The sequence below is a fragment of the Solanum stenotomum genome, chromosome 3, assembly GCF_019186545.1.
Source record: "Solanum stenotomum isolate F172 chromosome 3, ASM1918654v1, whole genome shotgun sequence".
In the NCBI taxonomy this organism is placed as follows: Eukaryota; Viridiplantae; Streptophyta; class Magnoliopsida; order Solanales; family Solanaceae; genus Solanum; species Solanum stenotomum.
The window spans coordinates 68,217,495-68,237,235 of record NC_064284.1 but is presented as its reverse complement, the minus strand read 5'-3'; the positions used below and the strand labels follow the sequence as shown (position 1 = coordinate 68,237,235).

The 19,741-nt window shown below is 38.2% G+C and overlaps 2 protein-coding genes across 2 annotated transcripts; one reads left to right on the top strand and one right to left on the bottom strand.

The window, feature by feature from the left end:
* Nucleotides 1-759: 759 nt before the first annotated feature.
* On the bottom strand, nucleotides 760-1,697 carry LOC125859243 (splicing factor U2af small subunit A-like; the record flags this gene model as incomplete). The annotated part of the gene is made up of 4 exons (XM_049538939.1): nucleotides 760-917; nucleotides 1,032-1,191; nucleotides 1,277-1,304; nucleotides 1,612-1,697. Coding segments are annotated over 4 exons (432 nt in total), but the record flags the coding sequence as incomplete, so codon positions are not given.
* A 4,827-nt stretch (nucleotides 1,698-6,524) lies between these two features.
* LOC125859242 (uncharacterized) lies at nucleotides 6,525-7,181 on the top strand. The gene is made up of 2 exons (XM_049538937.1): nucleotides 6,525-6,875; nucleotides 6,996-7,181. The coding sequence occupies exons 1-2, from the start codon at nucleotides 6,525-6,527 to the stop codon at nucleotides 7,179-7,181; spliced, it is 537 nt and encodes a 178-aa protein (XP_049394894.1).
* Nucleotides 7,182-19,741: the final 12,560 nt, after the last annotated feature.

Sequence of the window (19,741 nt, the reverse complement as noted above, 5' to 3'; positions counted from 1 at the left end):
TGTCCTTTTATATATTTTGTAGGCTCAACTTGAGGAAATAGTTCAAGAAGATCCATCCCTATCTAGTACAGAGATTGTTGAAAAATGTTGTGGACCACAAACTCGTAGCCATGTATTTGGATTTGGGGGTGGAGTAAAGGCGAAAGATTTGAAAGGTGGGACTTCTTCAAAGGCTGAAATATTGTCCGCGCTACGTTCAACTCAAGATGATAACAAATTCTTGAATGAAGAAAACAAATCCTTGAATAAGGAAAACAAATCCTTGAATGATCGCTTGTCTACCTTAGAAGATGCAATGAAAGAAATATTGAAAATGAAAGAACTCTTTGCTGCTCAACAATCAGATGTCCCACCTACAATATCACCTCTTCCAACTGAATGATTATTGTTTTTCTGCTGACTAAGTTAGTAACAATATACCCGACTTTATTTTATTATATGAAGAATTTTAATTCTTGAGATGATAGATCTACCTCAATAGTCTCTGCGATGTCCTCATCCTTTGCTATCTCTTGGTTAAATGTTCTTTTTCTAGACTGTACAACCAATTTGCGCATCCCTCTAGTTTACATTGCCATTCTTGTCGGACTAGCTTCTTTTTCATTGGTCTCTGCAGTGGTGGCTGTAGATATTTACCATCAGATAGGTTATGTAGATATTTACCAATAGATTAAGACATTCATCAGTATGACTCTGACTTTGGCTCCACAACCAGCACGATATTTTCATGTATTATCCATATGCACTTCATTGTCATTGCTAGTTATAATACTCATCTTTGTTTGGAGCAAATTCATTTTCATTGCTTTCATTTTTGTAATTAATGTCTGCATTATCCATGTTATCAAGTTCTTCCTGTTCTTTTTCCCGATTCCATTGCTCTATTCTTGCACGCCTCTTTTCACTGTCATCCCTAACTGGAATTCAGTCTCTCCTGCCACCGGGACTCCTACTTCTACCCCTCCTGTGGTCAGGGATTGTACTTCTGTTCATCCTGCTACGAATCTCATAATAATGATCCCTTTCATTACACTTTCTACTATGACTCTTGTGAGAGTAGTCTTCATAGCTGCGGTGCCTCAAAGGGCTTTGGCTTATGCTTCTGCTATGCCTTCTCCTAAACCTTCCAAAGAACTTATGTCGCAATTCCCTGCTGATCTTTTTAAGGTGCATAAAGTTGGAATATCCACGCTAAAATTCCTTGTGGTTTCTTATCAACAACCACTATAGCCGAGCTTGTTTGAGATTCAAACATTTTTTTTGCTGCGTCTAAAACAGTATCATTTGGCTCAACTGTTACAGTTCTGGAAACACCATAAAAACTGCTGGTGACTTGCAGAAAATCTATTTTCTGTTATATTCTTTAGGAGATTAAAAGTGAAGATATTACCTACTATGGATTTTCAGAAATGATTGTAGAGAAAAAAGGTTAACAAATGCCACTTGCAATGACCATGAATGAGTCACATGAACTGGGAAAAGTCATCAGTAACACTAGACAAAATGTTCGAATACCAACCAGAAACAAATGCTCTGCGGCCAGCTTTTTTCAACTCCCTCAATGGCGCGCAACTACAAATGCCTTTCCTTTCTCTGCTGCCCTTTCAAGGCGAATCAGGTCTTTGATACATATTTAAGAGGACAATAGTAGGACTAATAGTGGGTTTCGTGTGGAGCCTCGAACATCGATCGCCATGATATATATTTGTGAATGTTTCGTCAGTTAGTTCCAGATGATATTTATTTCACACAAGAGATTTCTGCCCTGTTTTTTGTTCATTGCAGATGTTATATATTTAGTTGTAAATCTTTAAAATAGATATTAGATTCTCAGTTAAAGCATCTCAAAGTTTTTCTAATAGATTTTTTTCTTATTTTCTTGCAGCTTTTGTTGATGTTTCTAGATAACACTCGATGAAGATTGGAACTTTTATTTTTTTGCCTAGTTTTTGTTCATTGTTATGTGCAAGATACAAGTTTAGAAGAAGATGAATGAGATCAATATTAGTTTGCTACAAATTTAATGCAAAACTTGATGTTAGTCTAACTCGAAAGTTAGCTATGTTTTTTTGTTAAACAAATATTGAATCCAATGATCATGGATGTCAACTAGTTTATTGTAATGAATTGCTTTCTTTACATATGTCGTATTGTCTCAGTCTCTTCTCTATATATATCATCTTTTTGTAGAGAAATTTTTAGTAGCCATTCGATTTGCTGATGAAATGTATTAGTGCTCAATCTAGGACAATAATTATTTCTGGTCTCTAAAGGCCAATCTTTGTCCACGCTTGCTGCTTGTCTCTAATGCTATTCTAGGATGGGGTTGTTGATAGTCGCCAAAGGTATTCTAGGACGAGGTTGGTGAGTCGCTATATGTATTTCTAAGACCAGATAGTTCTCGTCTTTAAAGCAATTCTAAGGACAGGTCTTTAATGGTCGCTAGGAATTACTAGGACCAGATCTATATCGTCTCTAAATATTATTACGACTACTTTTTAGTGGTCGTTATAGTTTTTTACCGACCTGAAAAACTTATTTCCCAAAATATTTTTGGTCTATTTGAGACCAGAATTAACGTCCCTAAAGGTATTTCGCGACCAAATAAGATCCCCGTCCCAAAAACATTTAACGATTGGTTTCTTTGTCCCGTCCTTGTTGAGCGATAGCGAAGGAAGCTTTTAGGACGGGTGGCGACCAGAATTTTCAGGTCTCAAAAGCTCGTTTAGGACTAGATTTCGACTTTTAGGGACCAGATTTCCCTTCCTTAGAGACTATTTTTCTTGTAGTGTAACATGTGCTATTAGTAAACTGAGTCGGTTCACAAGTAATCTCAATCAAACTCATTGGATGACATTTAAAAGAGTTCTGGAGTATTTAAAACATACTTAAAAACTATTGCTTTGAATTATAACTAATATTCAACAATATTGGAAGAATATAGTAATACAAATTGAATCACCAAGTCAAATGAAATAAAATCCACGAGTGGATATGTATTTACTCTTGGTGGAGGAGCAGTCTTTTGGAAATCTTCCAAACAGAAATGTATCTGTAACATCCGACAATTTGAAATAGCTATGAAGAGGCTTAGAATTGGAAATTTTCATTTTTTTTGGAAAGAATTTTAAAGTTTTGGAAATTTGGCTATGGAAAAAACGTGAGTTTTTGGCAACTTTGAACAGAAATAACTCCTAGATCTGGATGATTTAGGTGTATTTACAGTAATGGTTGCGAAGCTCGTGGAATGATCTTTCCAACGCCACCGAGGTTGCTCGATTCCGAGTTCGTATAAGTGAGTTATGCCCTTTGGAAGTTGGGCAGTTGGCAGGGAATCCGTCCGGAAATTTTAAGGGCATTTTGGTCCTTTCCACAACCATTTCTTTTGGGGTTATATTGTTGTGTTAGACAGATTTTTGGATCATTTTTGTCCCATTTTAAAAGAGTGAGACTTAGGGTTCTTGAGAGGAGAGAAGAGGAGGAGAAGATGAAGCAAAGATTCGTCAAGATCGTCGTGGATTTTCTTCGGGGGTGATCCCTATTAAGGTATGTGAGTTCATAGTGTTGGTTGGTTCTTTCTCCCACACGCCAAACTCATTTTTTTATTATTAAGAAAAGATTGATTAGGTTTGTTAAAGTTGTTAGTTGTGATTGTGTTGAAGTTCTTGTTGATTTTGGGGCATGTTTCCGGTTGTGTTGCATGTGAGTTGAAATCTATTGTATGTTGAAGGGTTTATGATTCTAAGTGTTTGGGGCTGGATCCATTGAAGTTAAGGAGGTTTAGAGTTGGAAAAATGAAGGAGAAGAGTCGGATTTTTGGGGGAAAAGGCTGGGGCGTCGCGCCAGCCAGCGCGCCCCAACAGGGGTTCTGAGGTTTTACCCCTGGCGTGGCACGTCTCTCAAAGCGCCAGCAGGCCCCTTCTGAGCTTCAAGGGCTGGCGCTCCGCGCTTTGCAGAGCGCCAAGGACGCCAAGTTTCCCCATTCTTTTCACACTTTCTCATGCATGTTCCTAGGTATTATACTTATGTTTCATAGTTGTTTCCAACACTCCAAAGTACGTCTAAACATCAAGAACTCATCCATAACATGTGATCAAATACCTTGAATTCATAATTCCAATTCAAGGAAAGTTCGTTTCCAAGTGAAGTGAAGTTAGAATTCAAAGCAAAGTTAAGAAGTAAGTCCAAGCAAGTCTCTAAAGCTTTTCAAGAGTCGTCATTAAATGTTTTAACTTCATTTTAAGGTTCAAGTTCAAGTCGAGTAAAGAGTATAGAGTTCCAAGTTAAGTATAGAGTTCCAAGCTAAGTAAAGAGTATCGACTTTCAAGTTAAGCCAAGAGTAAGAGTCAAGTGCATTTCTCAAAAGTTATTAGGGAACTAATTATTCCCAAAGGAGTTTATAAATGTTTTTACATTTGAGTAAGAAAGGAACCAGGTTTTCCAAAAGATTTTTGAGCAGTTTGAGCACTATCTCTTTTAAAAAGAAAAGATGAGTTTTGCAAAAGAGTTTCTAAAATATGATTAGTATGACAAATCGAGTATGTCATCGGTGTTTAAACAATATGGTCTCTAGATATACCATCAATGTTTAAGCAGTATGAATATCCCGAGTCATCAATGATCATATTAAATTATGGTTTTGAGATGTTCTTTTTAGAAAGAGTTTTCAAGAGCCTTTGAGCTCAGTTTTGAGTAATTATCTCAACTAAAGAAAGATATGTTTAAAACACTTTTGAGCTAAAGTATTTTTTTAGGAGTAGTCTTGAGCACCGAATTGGGGGAGCGTTCAAAGAACTCACAGCCCCCATAGAACCATGTAGCCAAACATGGGAGTTCTTGAGTCATACTTTTTAGATGATCACGAAAGTTAAGCTAGCGGATCCACTAAGCAATAGCGTTCTATATGACGGCAAAGTATAGGACAGTTCTGGCAGCGTGGACAAGATGTTGTATCACCACTTAGACATGTAGTGGTGGCTGTCGGTTAGAGAACTCCCACAGTAGAAAGAGCTTGGTTCCTCGAGAAGTTTTTCTTAGTGTGGATGGGGGTATGGGACTTCATTCATGCATTGCACAAGTAGACTTTGAGAGGAAGCATGGTATTTTCATGATATTATAAATATGATTTCTGACGTCATGTTTTAAATAGTTTTGTAAGCTTTATATATATTGCATGTGTCTCATTGCTTTATATTGAGTTCAGTTATTCATGAGTTGAATAGAGCCAAGGTAAGTTCTCTTTTGTATCCCTTTCAAGCTTAACTTGTTGTTTTGCAGTTCAGCTCGCATACTCGTACATTCCATGTACTGATGACAGTTGGCCTGCATCTTGTTATGGTGCAGACGCAGGTACCCAGGATCAGCATCCAGCACGCCGTTGATCCAGTTGACACTCCAGAGTCGGTGGTGAGCCTCCTTGGTTTTCGGAGGACTCGACTGTTCTGTTCTTTTAGTTTTGTTTTGTTAGGATGTTGCAGGGTTTGTCCCAACATCCATCTCAGTGTTATAGAGGCTTCATAGATAGTCAATCAGTTAGTTTGAGTCTCTCTTTTGTATATATATATGTAGATATTCTATTTTGAGACTCGAGTTGCCGTTTCGGCCAGATTTTTGTCAGTTGGTTATTTTATAACCTTTCATTGTATTGAGTTATTCAGTTGAGTTAGGTTTCCGCTGAGTTAAAAAAGCCAGGCCAAGGGTTCACTTGGGGGCCAACAATGGTCTTCGAGTGCCGGCCACGTCTAGAGTGTAGGCTCGGGGCGTGACAAACTTGGTATCAGAGAACAGAGTTCAAGAGTCCTAGGGAGTCTATGAAGTCGTGTCTGTAGAGTCCTAGTTATCGGTGTGAAGCGCGCCACATCTATAATTGGGAGGCTACAACATTTAGGAAGATTTTTCACTTCTTTCATACTCATCTCGTGCGTTAGAGTTTATCTCTAAAAAGTTTCTTTCTAATTCGTGCTTGTGTGTGTTTCAGAGGATCATGCCTCCATGAAGAGTAGTCAGAGTTCGTCCAGCTATGAAGAGTGTTGAGGAACAAGAGTTACCGAATGCCATTGAAGTGCAAACCTAAGAAGAGATCAAATATGCTTATTTTCGTGAAGCTATCCGGATGTTAAGTCAAGTTGCGACCTATCATGTTGGACAGGGAGATAATCGACACGAAGTAGTTGATACTTCAAGGATCCGTGAACTCTTAAGGATGAACCCACCAAGCTTCACAGGTTCAAGTGTCACTGAGAATCCGGAGAACTTCATTGAGGAACTTAAAAGGGTATTTGATATGATGCAGGTTGCTGAGTCGGAGAGGGTGGAACTAGCTGCATACCAATTGAAGGGTGTCGCTAGAATTTGGTTTGACCAATGAAAAAAGAATAGGGCTGAAGATGCGCCAGTAATGAGTTGGGTTGCGAGAGGCAAAGATCAAAGAGTTTCTCACCCTTAATCCGGAGTCTATGAGTGTTCATGAGTACAGTCTGAAGTTCACACAACTTTCCCGCTATGCTCCGGAGATGATTGCGGATATGAGGAGTATACTGAGTTTATATGTTGTTGGGTTATCTCGTCAGTCAAGCAAGGAAGGAAAGGCAACTATGCTGATAGGGGATATTTACTTAGCAAGATTTATGATCCATCTACAACAAGTTGAGGAGGATAAGTTGAAGGATAGAGAAGAGTTTAAGGATAAGAGGAGTAAGATAGTAGGGAACGAGTTTAGGCAGCAAAAAAATGATGCTAATCAGTCATCCCTCCCACAGAAACAGGAGGGACCTACTTCACTATCTCCTAGTGCACTTACACCTGAGAACAAAGATGGGTGCAATAGAAGTTCCTATAGTTTCAGGGCTAGACTTGCATATCCTCAAGGCAGTATGGTGCCAAGGGGTAGTAAGCCTCCTGCCTGCGTCAAGTGTGGTAGGAACCACTCAGGTATTTGTCATGAGGGCTCCATTGGTTGTTTCAAGTGTGGTAAGAGTGGACATTTCATGCGAGAGTGTCCAAAGAGCAGGCAATGTAGTGGAAATCTGGGCAAAAGGGCCCAATCTTCATCAGTTGCTCCCCCAGACAGGATGGTACCTAAAAGAGCTACTTCTAGTACTGGCGGAGGAGCAAACCGCCTCTATGCAATCAACAGTCGCCAAGGGCAAGAGGGTTGTCACTGGTATGATTCGAGTCTTTGACTTCGTTGTTTATGCTTTGCTAGACCCTAGAGCGAGTTTATCTTTTGTAATTCCTTTTGTTGCTATGAACTTTGATGCTATACCTAATCAACCTAGTGAGCCAGTCATAGAGTGGAGTAGTAGTTCAACAGTGCCTAAGGGTCGTTTCTTTTCGTACCTTGAGGCGAGAATGTTAGTTTCGAAGGGTTGTATCTATCACTTAGTTTGAGTTAATGACTCTAGTGTGGAGATACCTCATTTTCAGTCAGTTTCTATAGTAAGAGAGTTTCCAGAAGTGTTTCCTGATAATTTACCCGGAATTCCTGATGAGAGAGAAATAGATTTCGGTATAGACATCATTCCAGATATTTGTCCTATCTATTTTTCGCCTTATAGAATGACACTAACAGAGTTGAAAGAGTTGAAAGAGCAGTTAAAGGGATCTGTTAGATAAGGGTCTTATTTAACCAAGTTGACTCGGAAGAACACCGAATTTTCAACGGTCTGAAGGTTGTGAGGAAGACTTTCAAGAATGGAAAGAGAAGTTGAGTACCGCCCAGTTAGGATATTTGGTACTTGAGTACATACTGAGTATCTGAATCTAAAATGGATTTGAGAACAATAGTCGAGTTTAGGCGAATCGGGGTGTAATGTGATGAGCTAGAGTTAGTTGTTGTAATTTTTGCTTCGAAGATATGGCGTTATTGTTGTATGATGTTCATGTGGGTGTGTTCACTTAAAATGAGCTTAGTCTCAGATAGAGAGAGTGTGGTTAAAGCACTCAAAGATAATGACATGAGTTTTCTTTATCATCCTGGTAAGGTTAATGTTGTTACTGATTCTTTAAGCAAAGTTCTCTATGGGTAGCACCGCCCATATTGGAGAAAGAAAGAGAGAGTTAGCAAAAGATGTGCACAGACTTGCACGCCTGGGAGTCAAACTTATAGATTTTGCAGAAGGAGGAATAGAAGTGACGAGCGGGGCCGAGTTATCATTAGTGTCAGAAGTAGAAGGTGAGAAAGACTCAAAACCTATCTTGCTGGAATTGCAGGCAAAATGTTCATAAGCAGTGATGGCTTTTGAAGAAGGGGGAGATGGTGTTTTGAGGTATCAAGGTGGATTGTGGAATTGATTTCAAGGATAATTTAGATGATTGCCAATCTTACATTGAGTTGTTTACAACGATAGTTACCATTCTAGCATCCATATGGCTCGTTATGAGGCTCTTTATGGGAGGAGATGTAGATCTCTTTTAGGATGGTTTGAAGTTAGTGAAGCAGGATTTATAGATCCAGAGTTAGTTCATCAAGATATAGAGAAGGCGAAAGTGATTCAAGAGAGGTTGAAAACGGCACAGAGTCGTCAAGAATCCTACATTGATGTTAGGAGAAAGGCGTTAGAGTTCGAAGTAGAGGATTGGGTATGTTCGAAAGTGTCAACCATGAAAGGAGTCATGAGGAGGTTCCTATTTAGATTTTGATCGCCAAGTTCGCAAGTTGAGAATGAAAGAGGTAGCCTCAGTCAAGGTCCTTTTGAGGAACCATTTTGTTGAGGAAACTACTTGAGGAGCCGAAGAGGACATGAAGAAGAGTTATCCACATCTTTTTGAATTCGGAGGAAGTGTAGGTCATGGAACTAATTTCCTTCCTAGTGTTATTTAAGTTATAGTGAGCATGTTGCTATTGTTGTTTGCATGGTTGCTTGTTGGGTGTTTGAGTGGATGCTACACCCTTAGCCTAGTAAGAGTCACCTCATTCGAGGACGAATGTTCCCAAGGGGGAGATATTGTAACATCCGCCAATTTGAAATAGCTATGAAAAGACTTAGAATTGTAAATTTTCATTTTTTTTGGAAAGAATTTTAAAGTTTTGGAAATTTGGCTATGGAAAAAAAGTGAGTATTTGGCCAAGTTTGAACAGTAATAACTCCTAGATCAGGATGATTTAGCTGTAGTTCCAGTTATGGTTGCGAAGCTCGTGGAATGATCTTTCCAATGCCACCGAGTTTGCTCAATTCCGAGTTCGTATGAGTGAGTTATACCCTTTGGAAGTTGGGCAGTTGGCAGGGAATCCGTCCGGAAATTTTGAGGGAATTTTGGTCCTTTCCATAGCCATTTCTTTTGGGGCTATATTGTTGTGTTAGACTGATTTTTGGATCATTTTTGTACCATTTTAAAAGAGTGAGAGTTAGGATTCTTGAGAGAAGAGAAGAGGAGGAGTAGGAGAGGAGAAAAGAGAAGAAGAAGCAAAGATCGTCGTGGATTTTCGTCGGGGGTGATCCCTATTAAGGTATGTGCGTTCACAGTGTTGGTTGGTTCTTTCCCCCACACGCCAAACTCATTTTTTTATTATTGAGAAAAGATTGATTAGGTTTGTTGAAGTTGTTGGTTGTATTTGTTGAAGTTTTTGGTTGTGATTGTGTTGAAGTTCTTGTTGATTTTGGGGCATGTTTCCGGTAGTGTTGTGAGTTGAAATCTATTGTATGTTGAGGGGTTTATGATTCTAAGTGTTTGGGGCTGGATCCATTGAAGTTAAGGAGGTTTAGAGTTGAAAAAATGAAGGAGAAGAGTCAGATTTTTGGGGGAAAAGGCTGGGGCGTCGCGCGAGCCAATGCGCCCCAACAGGGGTTCTGAGGTTTTACCCCTAGCGTGGCACGTCTCTCAGAACGCCAGCAGGCCCCTTCTGAGCTTCAAGGGCTGGCGCTCCACGCCTTGCAGAGCGCCAAGGACGCCAAGTTTCCCCATTCCATTCACACTTTCTCATGCATGTTCCTAGGTATTATACCTATGTTTCATAGTTGTTCCTGACACTTTAAAGTATGTCTAAACGTCAAGAACTCATCCATCTCATGTGATCAAACACCTTGAATTCATAATTCCAATTCAAGGAAAGTTCGTTTCCAAGTGAAGTGAAGTTAGAAATCACAGCAAAGTTAAGAAGTAAGTCCAAGCAAGTCTCTAAAGCTTTTCAAGAGTTGTCATTAAATGTTTTAACTTCGTTTTAAGGTTCAAGTTCAAGTCGAGTAAAGAGTATACAGTTCCAAGTTAAGTATAGAGTCCCAAGCTAAGTAAAGAGTATCGAGTTTCAAGTTAAGCCAAGAGTAAGAGTCAAGTGCATTTCTCAAAAGTTATTAGGGAACTAAGTATTCCCAAAGGAGTTTATAAATGTTTTTACATTTGAGTAAGAAAGGAACCAGGTTTTCCAAAAGAGTTTTGAGCAGTTTGAGCACTATCTCTTTTAAAAAGAAAAGACGAGTTTTGCAAAAGAGTTTCTAAAATATGATTAGTATGACAAATCGAGTATGTCATCGATGTTTAAACAATATGGTCTCTAGATACACCATTAATGTTTAAGCAGTATGAATATCCCGAGTCATCAATAATCATATTAAATTATGGTTTTGAGATGTTCTCTTTAGAAAGAGTTTTCAAGAGCCTTTGAGCTCATTTTTGAGTAATTATATCAACTAAAGAAAGATGTGTTTAAAACACTTATGAGCTAAAGTATTTTTTTGGGATAGTCTTGAGCACCGAATTGGGGGAGCGTTCAAAGAACTCACAGCCCCCATAGAACCATGTAGCCAATCATGGGATTTCTCGAGTCATACTTTTTAGATGATCACAAAAGTTAAGCTAGCGGATCCACTAAGCAATAGCGTTCTATATGACGGGAAAGTATAGGACAGTTCTGGAGGTGTGGACATGACGTTGTATCACCACTTAGACATGTAGTAGTGGCTGTCGGTTAGAGAACTCCCATAGTAGAAAGAGCTTCGTTCCTCGAGAAGTTCTGCTTAGTGTGGATGGGGGTATGGGATTTCATTCATGCATTGCACAAGTAGACTTTGATAGGAAGCATGGTATTTTCATGATATTATAAATATGATTTTTGACGTCATGTTTTAAATAGTTTTGTAAGCTTTATATATGTTGCATGTGTCTCATTGCTTTATATTGAGTTCAGTTATTCATGAGTTGAGTAGAGCCAAGGTAAGTTCTCTTTTGTATCCCTTTCAAACTTAAGTTGTTGTTTAGCGGTTCAGCTTGCATACTCGTATATTCCATGTACTGATGCCAGTTGACCTGCATTTTGTTATGGTGCAGACGCAGGTACCCAGGATCAGCATCCAGCATGTTGTTGATCCAGTTGAGCACTCCAGAGTCAGTGGTGAGCCTCCTAGCTTTTCGGAGGACTCGACTGTTCTGTTCTTTTAGTTTTGTTTTGTTAGGATGTTGCGGTGTCTGGCCCAACATCCATCTCAGTGTTATAGAGGCTTCATAGACAGTCAATCAGTTAGTTTGAGTCTCTCTTTTGTGTATATATATGTAAATATTCTATTTTGAGACTCGAGTTGTCGTTTCGGCCAGATTTTTATCAGTTGGTTATTTTATAACCTTTCATTGTATTGAGTTATTCGGTTGAGTTAGGTTTTCGTTGAGTTAAGAAAGCCAGGCCAAGGGTTCTCTTGGGGGCCAACAATGGTCTTCGAGTGCTGGCCACGTCCAGGGTGTAGGCTCGGGGCGTGACAGTATCGACACTTGCAGAGCGCCAAGGACACCAAGTTTCCCCATTCTTTTCACACTTTCTCATGCATGTTCCTAGGTATTATACCTATGTTTCATAGTTGTTTCCGACACTCCAAAGTACATCTAAACGTCAAGAACTCATCCATAACATGTGATCAAACACCTTGAATTCATAATTCCAATTCAAGGAAAGTTAGTTTCCAAGTCAAGTGAAGTTAGATGTCGAAGAAAAGTTAAGAAGTAAGTCCAAGCAAGTCTCTAAAGCTTTTCAAGAGTCGTCATTAAACGTTTTAACTTCGTTTTAAGGTTCAAGTTCAAGTCGAGTAAAGAGTATAGAGTTCCAAGTTAAGTATAGAGTTCCAAGCTAAGTAAAGAGTATCTATTTTCAAGTTAAGCCAAGAGTAAGAGTCAAGTGCATTTCTCAAAAGTTATTAGGGAACTAAGTATTCCCAAAGGAGTTTATAAATGTTTTTACATTTGAGTAAGAAAGGAACCAGGTTTTCCAAAAGAGTTTTGAGCAGTTTGAGCATTATCTCTTTTAAAAAGAAAAGATGAGTTTTGCAAAAGAGTTTCTAAAATATGATTAGTATGACAAATCGAGTATGTCATTAATTTTTAAACAGTATGGTCTCTAGATATATTGTAACATCCGACCATTTGAAATAACTTTGAAAAAGCTTGAAATTGGAAATTGCCATTTTTGGAAATATGTGAAAAATTTCAAGTCTAAAAAATTTGGCTAAGTATGGAAAATGATGAGGTTTTGGCCAACTTTGAATAGTTATGACTCCTAGATCAGGATGATCTATGTGTTGTTCCAGTTATGTTTGCAAAGTCCATGGAATGATCTTTCCAACGCCATAAAGTTTGCTCGTTTCCGAGTTCGTATGAGCGAGTTATGCCCTTTGAATGTTGGGCAGTTGGCAGGAAATCTGTCTGGAAATTTGTAAGGTTATTTTGGTCTTTTCCCTAGCCTTTTCTTTTGGATATATATTAGTGTGTTAGACTGATTTTGATCAGTTTTCCTCATTTTAAAGAGTGAAAGTAAGGGTTTGAGAGTGAAGAAGAAAAGAAGAGGAGAGAAAGGAGAAGAAGAAGCAAGTTTTCGTCGAAGATCATCGTGGATATCGTCGGGGGTGATCCCTTTTAGGTATGTGAGTTCTTTGTGTGGTTTGATCCTTTCCCCCCACACACCAAGCTCATTTTTATGATTTGAGAAAAGATTGGATTTGTTGTTGAAGTTGTTGGTTGGAATTGTTGAAGTTGTAGTTGTGTTGTGTTGTAGTTCTTGTTGGTTTGGTGTGTGTTTCTGGTGGTGTTTATGAGTTGAATATATGTTATATTGAGAGGTTTATGGTTTTAAGTGTTTGGGGATGGAAGCTTTGAGGTGTAGAAGGGTTAGAGTTGGAGAAAACTAAGGAGAAAAGTCAAGTTTTCGGGGAAAAAGGGTGGGGCGTCGCGCCTGTCAGCGCACCCCAAGAGGGACTCTGAACTTTCCCCCTTGGGGCGGCGCGCCACTCAGAGCGCCAGCAGGCCATCTCTGAAGTTTGTGGCTTGGCGCTCCGCGCCTCTCAGAGCGCCAAGTTTTCCCATTTTTTCCCCACTCTCTCATACATGTTCCTAGGTATTGTACCTATGTTTTATAGTTGTTTTTGACACTCCAAGGCATGTCTAAACATCAAGAACTCATCCATAACATGTGATCAAACACCGTGAATTCATAATTTTGATTCAAGGAAAGTTAGTTTCCAAGTCAAGTGAAGTTAAGGGGTGAGTCTATAAGTTCAAGAAGGGAGTCAAGTAAGTTTTAAAGTTGAGTCATGAGTCTTTATTGAATGTTTAACTTCATTATTAAGGCTCAAGAGTTCTAAGTCAAATAAAGAGTTAAGTGAAGTTTCAAGTTAAGTCAAGAAAGAGTTTCAAGTTGAGTAAAGAGTTTAAAGTCGAGTCCATTTCTCGAAAGTTATTAGGTAATTATGTATTTCCCAAAGAGGTTTTTTTTTAAAATGTTTTTACATTTGAGTAAGAAAGGAACATCGATTTCCAAGAGAGCCTTTGGGCTAAGTTTTGAGTAATTATCTCAAATAAAGAGAGATGTGTTTAAAACACTTATGAGCTAAGTATTTTTGGGAGTAGTCTTGAACACCGAATTGGAGACACAAGTTCCTATAAACTCAACTCTCCATAAGAGCCATGTAGCCAACATGGGACTTAACGGGTCATACTTTTTAGATGATCACGTAAAGCTAAGCTAGTGGATCCAATTGGTAAAGTTAGCTTCCTATATCACGGCAAGGTATATGATGGTCCTCGGGCAACGTGAGGTAAAACATTGTATCATTAGCTTCCTAAATCACGGCAAGGTATAGGATGGTCCTTGGGCAACGTGAGGTAAAACGTTGTATCACCACTAGGGCTCATAGTGGTGATTGTCGATTAAAGAGTCTCCCACTAAAGTTATATTACCTTTATATAAGTAAAGTTGAGTTGTTATTATTTTATCTTTAGCAAAGCTAAGTTCTTTACACTGTTTCACAAGCTTTATATATTGCATGTGTCTTATTGCTTTATATATTGAGTTAAGTTATTCATGAGTTGAACAGAGCCAAGGTAAGAGTTCCTTTGTACTCTTTTCAAGCTTGAGTTGTGGTTTAGCTTTCCAGCTCGCATACTCGTACATTCAATGTACTGATGCCAGTTGGCCTGCATCTTATTATGATGCAGACACAGGTACCCAGGGCCAGCATCCGGTTCGCCGTTGATCCAGTTGAGTACTTCAGAGTCAGTGGTGAGCTTCTTTGCTTTCCGGAGGACTCGGTTATTTTGTTCTCTCAAGTTTTGTTTTATGAGGATGTTGTGGGGCCTATCCCAGCATCCCTCTCAGTATTTTAGAGGCTTCATAGACAGTCAGTCAATTAGTTTGGAGTCTCTCATCTATGTATATATGTAAATATTCTATTTTGAGACTCGAGTTGCCTTTGTGGCTAGATGTTATTTCAGTCAGGTTGTTTTAAAAACATTGCATTGCATTGAGTTATTCCGCTGAGTTAAGAAGGCCAGGACAAGGGTTCGCTTGTGGGCCAACAATGGTCTTCGAGTGCCAGTCACGTCCAGGGTGTAGGCTCGGGGCGTGACATATATCATCAATGTTTAAGCAGTATGAATATCCCGAGTCATCAATGATCATATTAAATTATGGTTTTGAGATGTTCTTTTTAGAAAGAGTTTTCAAGAGCCTTTGAGCTCAGTTTTGAGTAATTATCTCAACTAAAGAAAGATGTGTTTAAAACACTTATGAGCTAAAGTATTTTTTTGTGAGTAGTCTTGAGCACCGAATTGGGGGAGCGTTCAAAGAACTCACAATCCCCATAGAACCATGTAGCCAAACATGGGATTTCTCGAGTCATACCTTTTAGATGATCACAAAAGTTAAGCTAGCGGATCCACTAAGCAATAGCGTTCTATATGACGGGAAAGTATAGGACAGTTCTGGCAGCGTGGACAAGACGTTGTATCACCACTTAGACATGTAGTGGTGGCTATCGGTTAGAGAACTCCCACAGTAGAAAGAGCTTGGTTCCTCGAGAAATTCTACTTAGTGTGGATGGGGGTATGGGACTTCATTCATGCATTGCACAAGTAGACTTTGATAGGAAGCATGGTATTTTCATGATATTATAAATATGATTTCTGACGTCATGTTTTAAATAGTTTTGTAAGCTTTATATATATTGCATGTGTCTCATTGCTTTATATTGAGTTCAATTATTCATGAGTTGAATAGAGCCAAGGTAAGTTCTCTTTTGTATCCCTTTCAAACTTAAGTTGTTGTTTAGCGGTTCAGCTCGCATACTCGTACATTCCATGTACTGATGCCAGTTGGCCTGCATCTTGTTATGGTGCAGGCGCAGGTACCCAGGATCAGCATCCAGCACGCCGTTGATCCAGTTGAGCACTCCAAAGTCAGTGGTCAGCCTCCTTGCTTTTTGGAGGACTCGATTGTTCTGTTCTTTTAGTTTTGTTTTGTTAGGATGTTGCGGGGTCTGTCCCAACATCCATCTCAGTGTTATAGAGGCTTCATAGACAGTTAGTCAGTTAGTTTGAGTCTATCTTTTGTGTATATATATGTAAATATTCTATTTTGAGACTCGAGATGCCATTTCGGCTAGATTTTTATCAGTTGGTTATTTTATAACCTTTCATTGTATTGAGTTATTCGGTTACTGAGTTAAGAAAGCCAGGCCAAGGGTTCGCTTGGGGGCCAGCAATGGTCTTCGTGTGTTGGCCACTTCTAGGGTATAGGCTCGGGGCGTGACAGTATCGCTCGCTCTACTATGAAATCTGAGTTTATCACTCTAGATAAGGCCGATGAAGAAGTTGAATGACTCCGAAATTTCATGAAAGATTTTTCGCCCAAACCAATAGCTCTTGTATGCATACACTGTGAGAGTTAATTTGCAATAGGTAGGGCATGGAGCATGATGTATAGCGGAAAGTCTCGTCATATATGACGTAGACATAATATCGTTAGAGAACTACTCTCTAGTGGAATTATCATAATTAACTATGTAAAGTCAAAGGATAATATGTCGGATCCACTTGCAAAAGGCAAAACTAGAAAGGGAGTTGATATATTATCAAAGGGAATGGGACTATGGCCGAGGACAAGTCATTGTAGCGGTAACTCTACCTAGAAGACTGGAGATCCCAAGATCTAGGTTCAAAGAGATCAAACAAAGTCATTAATGACGGTTCAACATTGTGAAAATATTTTTTTTATGGTCCATTCTAATGATAAGACAATGTTCAGTAACAAAGATAAAGGCATTAGGACTTTTTAATAATTTCTAAGTTTGATACAGAGTATATCAAATAGTGTATCTACGGGATAACATATTTAGAAATTACCTATGTAAGTGTGAAGTGTAAGCCGCTTCAAGGAGAATCCGATAAGGCCAGTTCTCTACGCACTTATAAACCAAGACGTGTTCATGGCTGAAACGAACAAAACAATGAGAACCAAAAACAGTTTAAGGGTTGATTGTGTGACTTATGTTGTCTAGGTATACACCAAATCTCGACGGTTCAAAGATATCAAATCTATCGATTGACCGAGTATATCCAATATATGTTCACTATGGAAAGTTCAAAGGGAAACCCACTTATCCAGATGCAATCAATCCTTATTTACGAATCACACAGTTTTTCATGCATATGTTTTAACAATAGTCATTCCCTATTCATGTGGGGGATTGTTGGGTTTTAAAGGTGTGAACAGGAAATGAAGGGTTGTGACTCTCCTAAAGGGTTGTGACTATGTCGAAGGGTTGTGACCTTTATGAAAGGTTGTATCATTTCTAAAGGGTTGTGACCATTTGAAAGGTTGTGCCTTTTCCAAAGTGTTGTGACCTTTCTGAAAGGTTGTCTTTTTTCCAAAGAGTTGTGACCTTTACCCTTTGTTGGCTATAAATAGAGAGGCTTTTTCTCATTTTTTGCATCAAATTTTTCCCTTCTTTTGCATACATTTCTTACAAAATAAAATCGATCGATCGTGTCTCTGTGTGTGATTCGTTGCTGTCATTTTGAGTTCGTTGAAATTATCGAAGTTTGAGGTACCACTACTTCTTTAATGGTTAATCCGTTCTATCTTGTGAGAATTTAATCTACAACCTCGGGTACTTGAGGGGATTAAATTTATTAAGGACACACAGTGGATTATGTGGACTCGGATAGTTCTTTGTTTTTTTCTTTTCATCTTTTATTATTTCTGGTTTTCTAATCTGAATATAGGAGATAACAATATGACATTAAAGAATCATGAACAACAATGACTCATCTCGATTTTGAGGAGATATCATGTAAAAAGGAAGCAATGGGCTCGCGGAGAAGTAAACATGCATCCCATAATGGGAATTTGCCCAAGGCATTAAAGACAGGTGGAGGTGAGGCAAATTTAGGAGTTGTAATGTCATGGACGTGGATTTTGGCTATATCTGAAGGATTTAAGGAATTGACTCGAACCAAAGCTTGACGATTATGAGTAGCTTAGCCAACATAATAAACTGGAAGATCATATGATGAGCAGCTTAAACAGGGTAGTCGAAGAAGTTGATTAAGTTACATTTTAATAATGACAAAATAACATTGCAGGAAAAAGTTGGTTGCAGGCAAGAAAGGAATGTAGACCACATTCAAAACCTAGGAAGGGATTAAATACTCTATGCACAAAGATTGAATTATCTACAAGGAAAGAAGATCAAGTTTGTGCTATCATTCATCCTCAATTAAGAAATCCTTGATTGAAAGAAACTCCCTTGGGTTTTCCTTTTAGAGAATGAAGAGCCTTGCTACAAAATTCTATAAGAAGCCTATTTCATTCGAAGATGAAGACTACAAACTTCATTTGAACTTGTACTCCATCTATTTTCTTTCATCCTTCATAATACTCGGTAAGCTCATAAGGACTGCAATTTGTAAAAGAAAAGAGAAAGAAGAGAGTTGTGTAGGTTATACAGATAGAGGCCGTGACAATCTTGGATATATCCGACCTGAGTCAGATATAGTCAAAAATTGAATAGCTGCCACAAGTCCTTCCTTAAGCTGTGAGGTTGTCTTCCACAGCTAATTCCTCAGGAATAATATATCCATTATGTTTGGACAATGAATAAGCCTAGCCAGAGACACGGACCACTACTCCTTAGAAACTGGGAATTCACATATTAAAGCTGATCAGACTATACCTTAAGCAGATCTCAGTATTATTCGTTCAAGCAGGAAAGGAATTCAAATTAGGGTTGACTAATTAACATGAATTCCATGTATTCACAAACATAAGCATATGATCATTTTAAAGAATCCTTGGGAGAAGTTTATTTTATTTTAAAGAATTTGCGGGATAATGATCATTTTAAAGTGCACTAGGTTTGGGCAATATCTTTTTACTTCTTAGCCAAAGCCTTTCTGGACTTAAAAATAAACCATGGAGTTCGTCGAAAAGATAGAAGAAACAACAGCTGCAAACCAATATTGTTTTAAAGAGCACTTGCTACAAATATTTGATCCAGTTGGCATAAGAGGGAGAATGTGAAGAAAAAGAACTTCCGACAACTAGTTGATCGTTCTATAGCTAGCGCTGTTGTCTCATTCTATCTTTTCACCGAATCCATGGTTGGTTTTTGGTCTACAACTGTTGTTTCTTCTATCTACTTACTGAACCCAAGCCTGAAACGAATATTAGTGAAAAAAAGTCAATCATAGATATTTCAATAATTCAATTAATTGTAAAATATTGAATTAAAAAGAACCACTTTAATTGGGGCTTACATCAACAGTTTTTCCTGAATAGTCACCTTGATCGTGTGGTTCATTCATAAGTTATCATGCCATAACTGTTGGATCATCTTTGTAAGCAACTTTAGTAATACCATTCAACCTTGTAACTACTTTCTGTAACAATTTTATAAATTAATTAACCACCATACTCATACTCGATTGTTTAGGTGAAAAAAGTTGCTTATATGTATTAATAATTAACCTTGAAGTATTTTTTGCACAAACTTAAAAAAATCAATGATCTTATAGCAGAAGTCTCTGGTACAGAAATGGTCCTATCAATGAAATTAGATACATCATTTATTGTTTAAGAAAACCTTTTCAATATGGAATTTCCATATGTTCATAGATGGATTATTTTAAACCATGAATTCAAGATTATCTTAATAAAAACTGATGAGTAGTTTCGTACTAATGAAAAAAGACAGATTTTTTTAATTCCAGTTCAAGTTTTAGTAGTAAAAATGATGAACATTGCCTAAAATTGTTTGAATTTGTACTAAAGTTTCCCTGCCTTAAATATTTGCAGCATGAAGAAAATGCGTCATAAGAAACCAAGATACCATAAGTCCATAACATTTGGTAAACCACAAGGATAATTCCAATAGTAAAACTAGTAATTAGTTGCAAACAAACATAGAGAAGTTAAAGATTCTATGAGTAGTTTATTCAAAAACTCAACATTTCTGGTATCATTAGACAGGAAACTACTAGCAGTGAACTC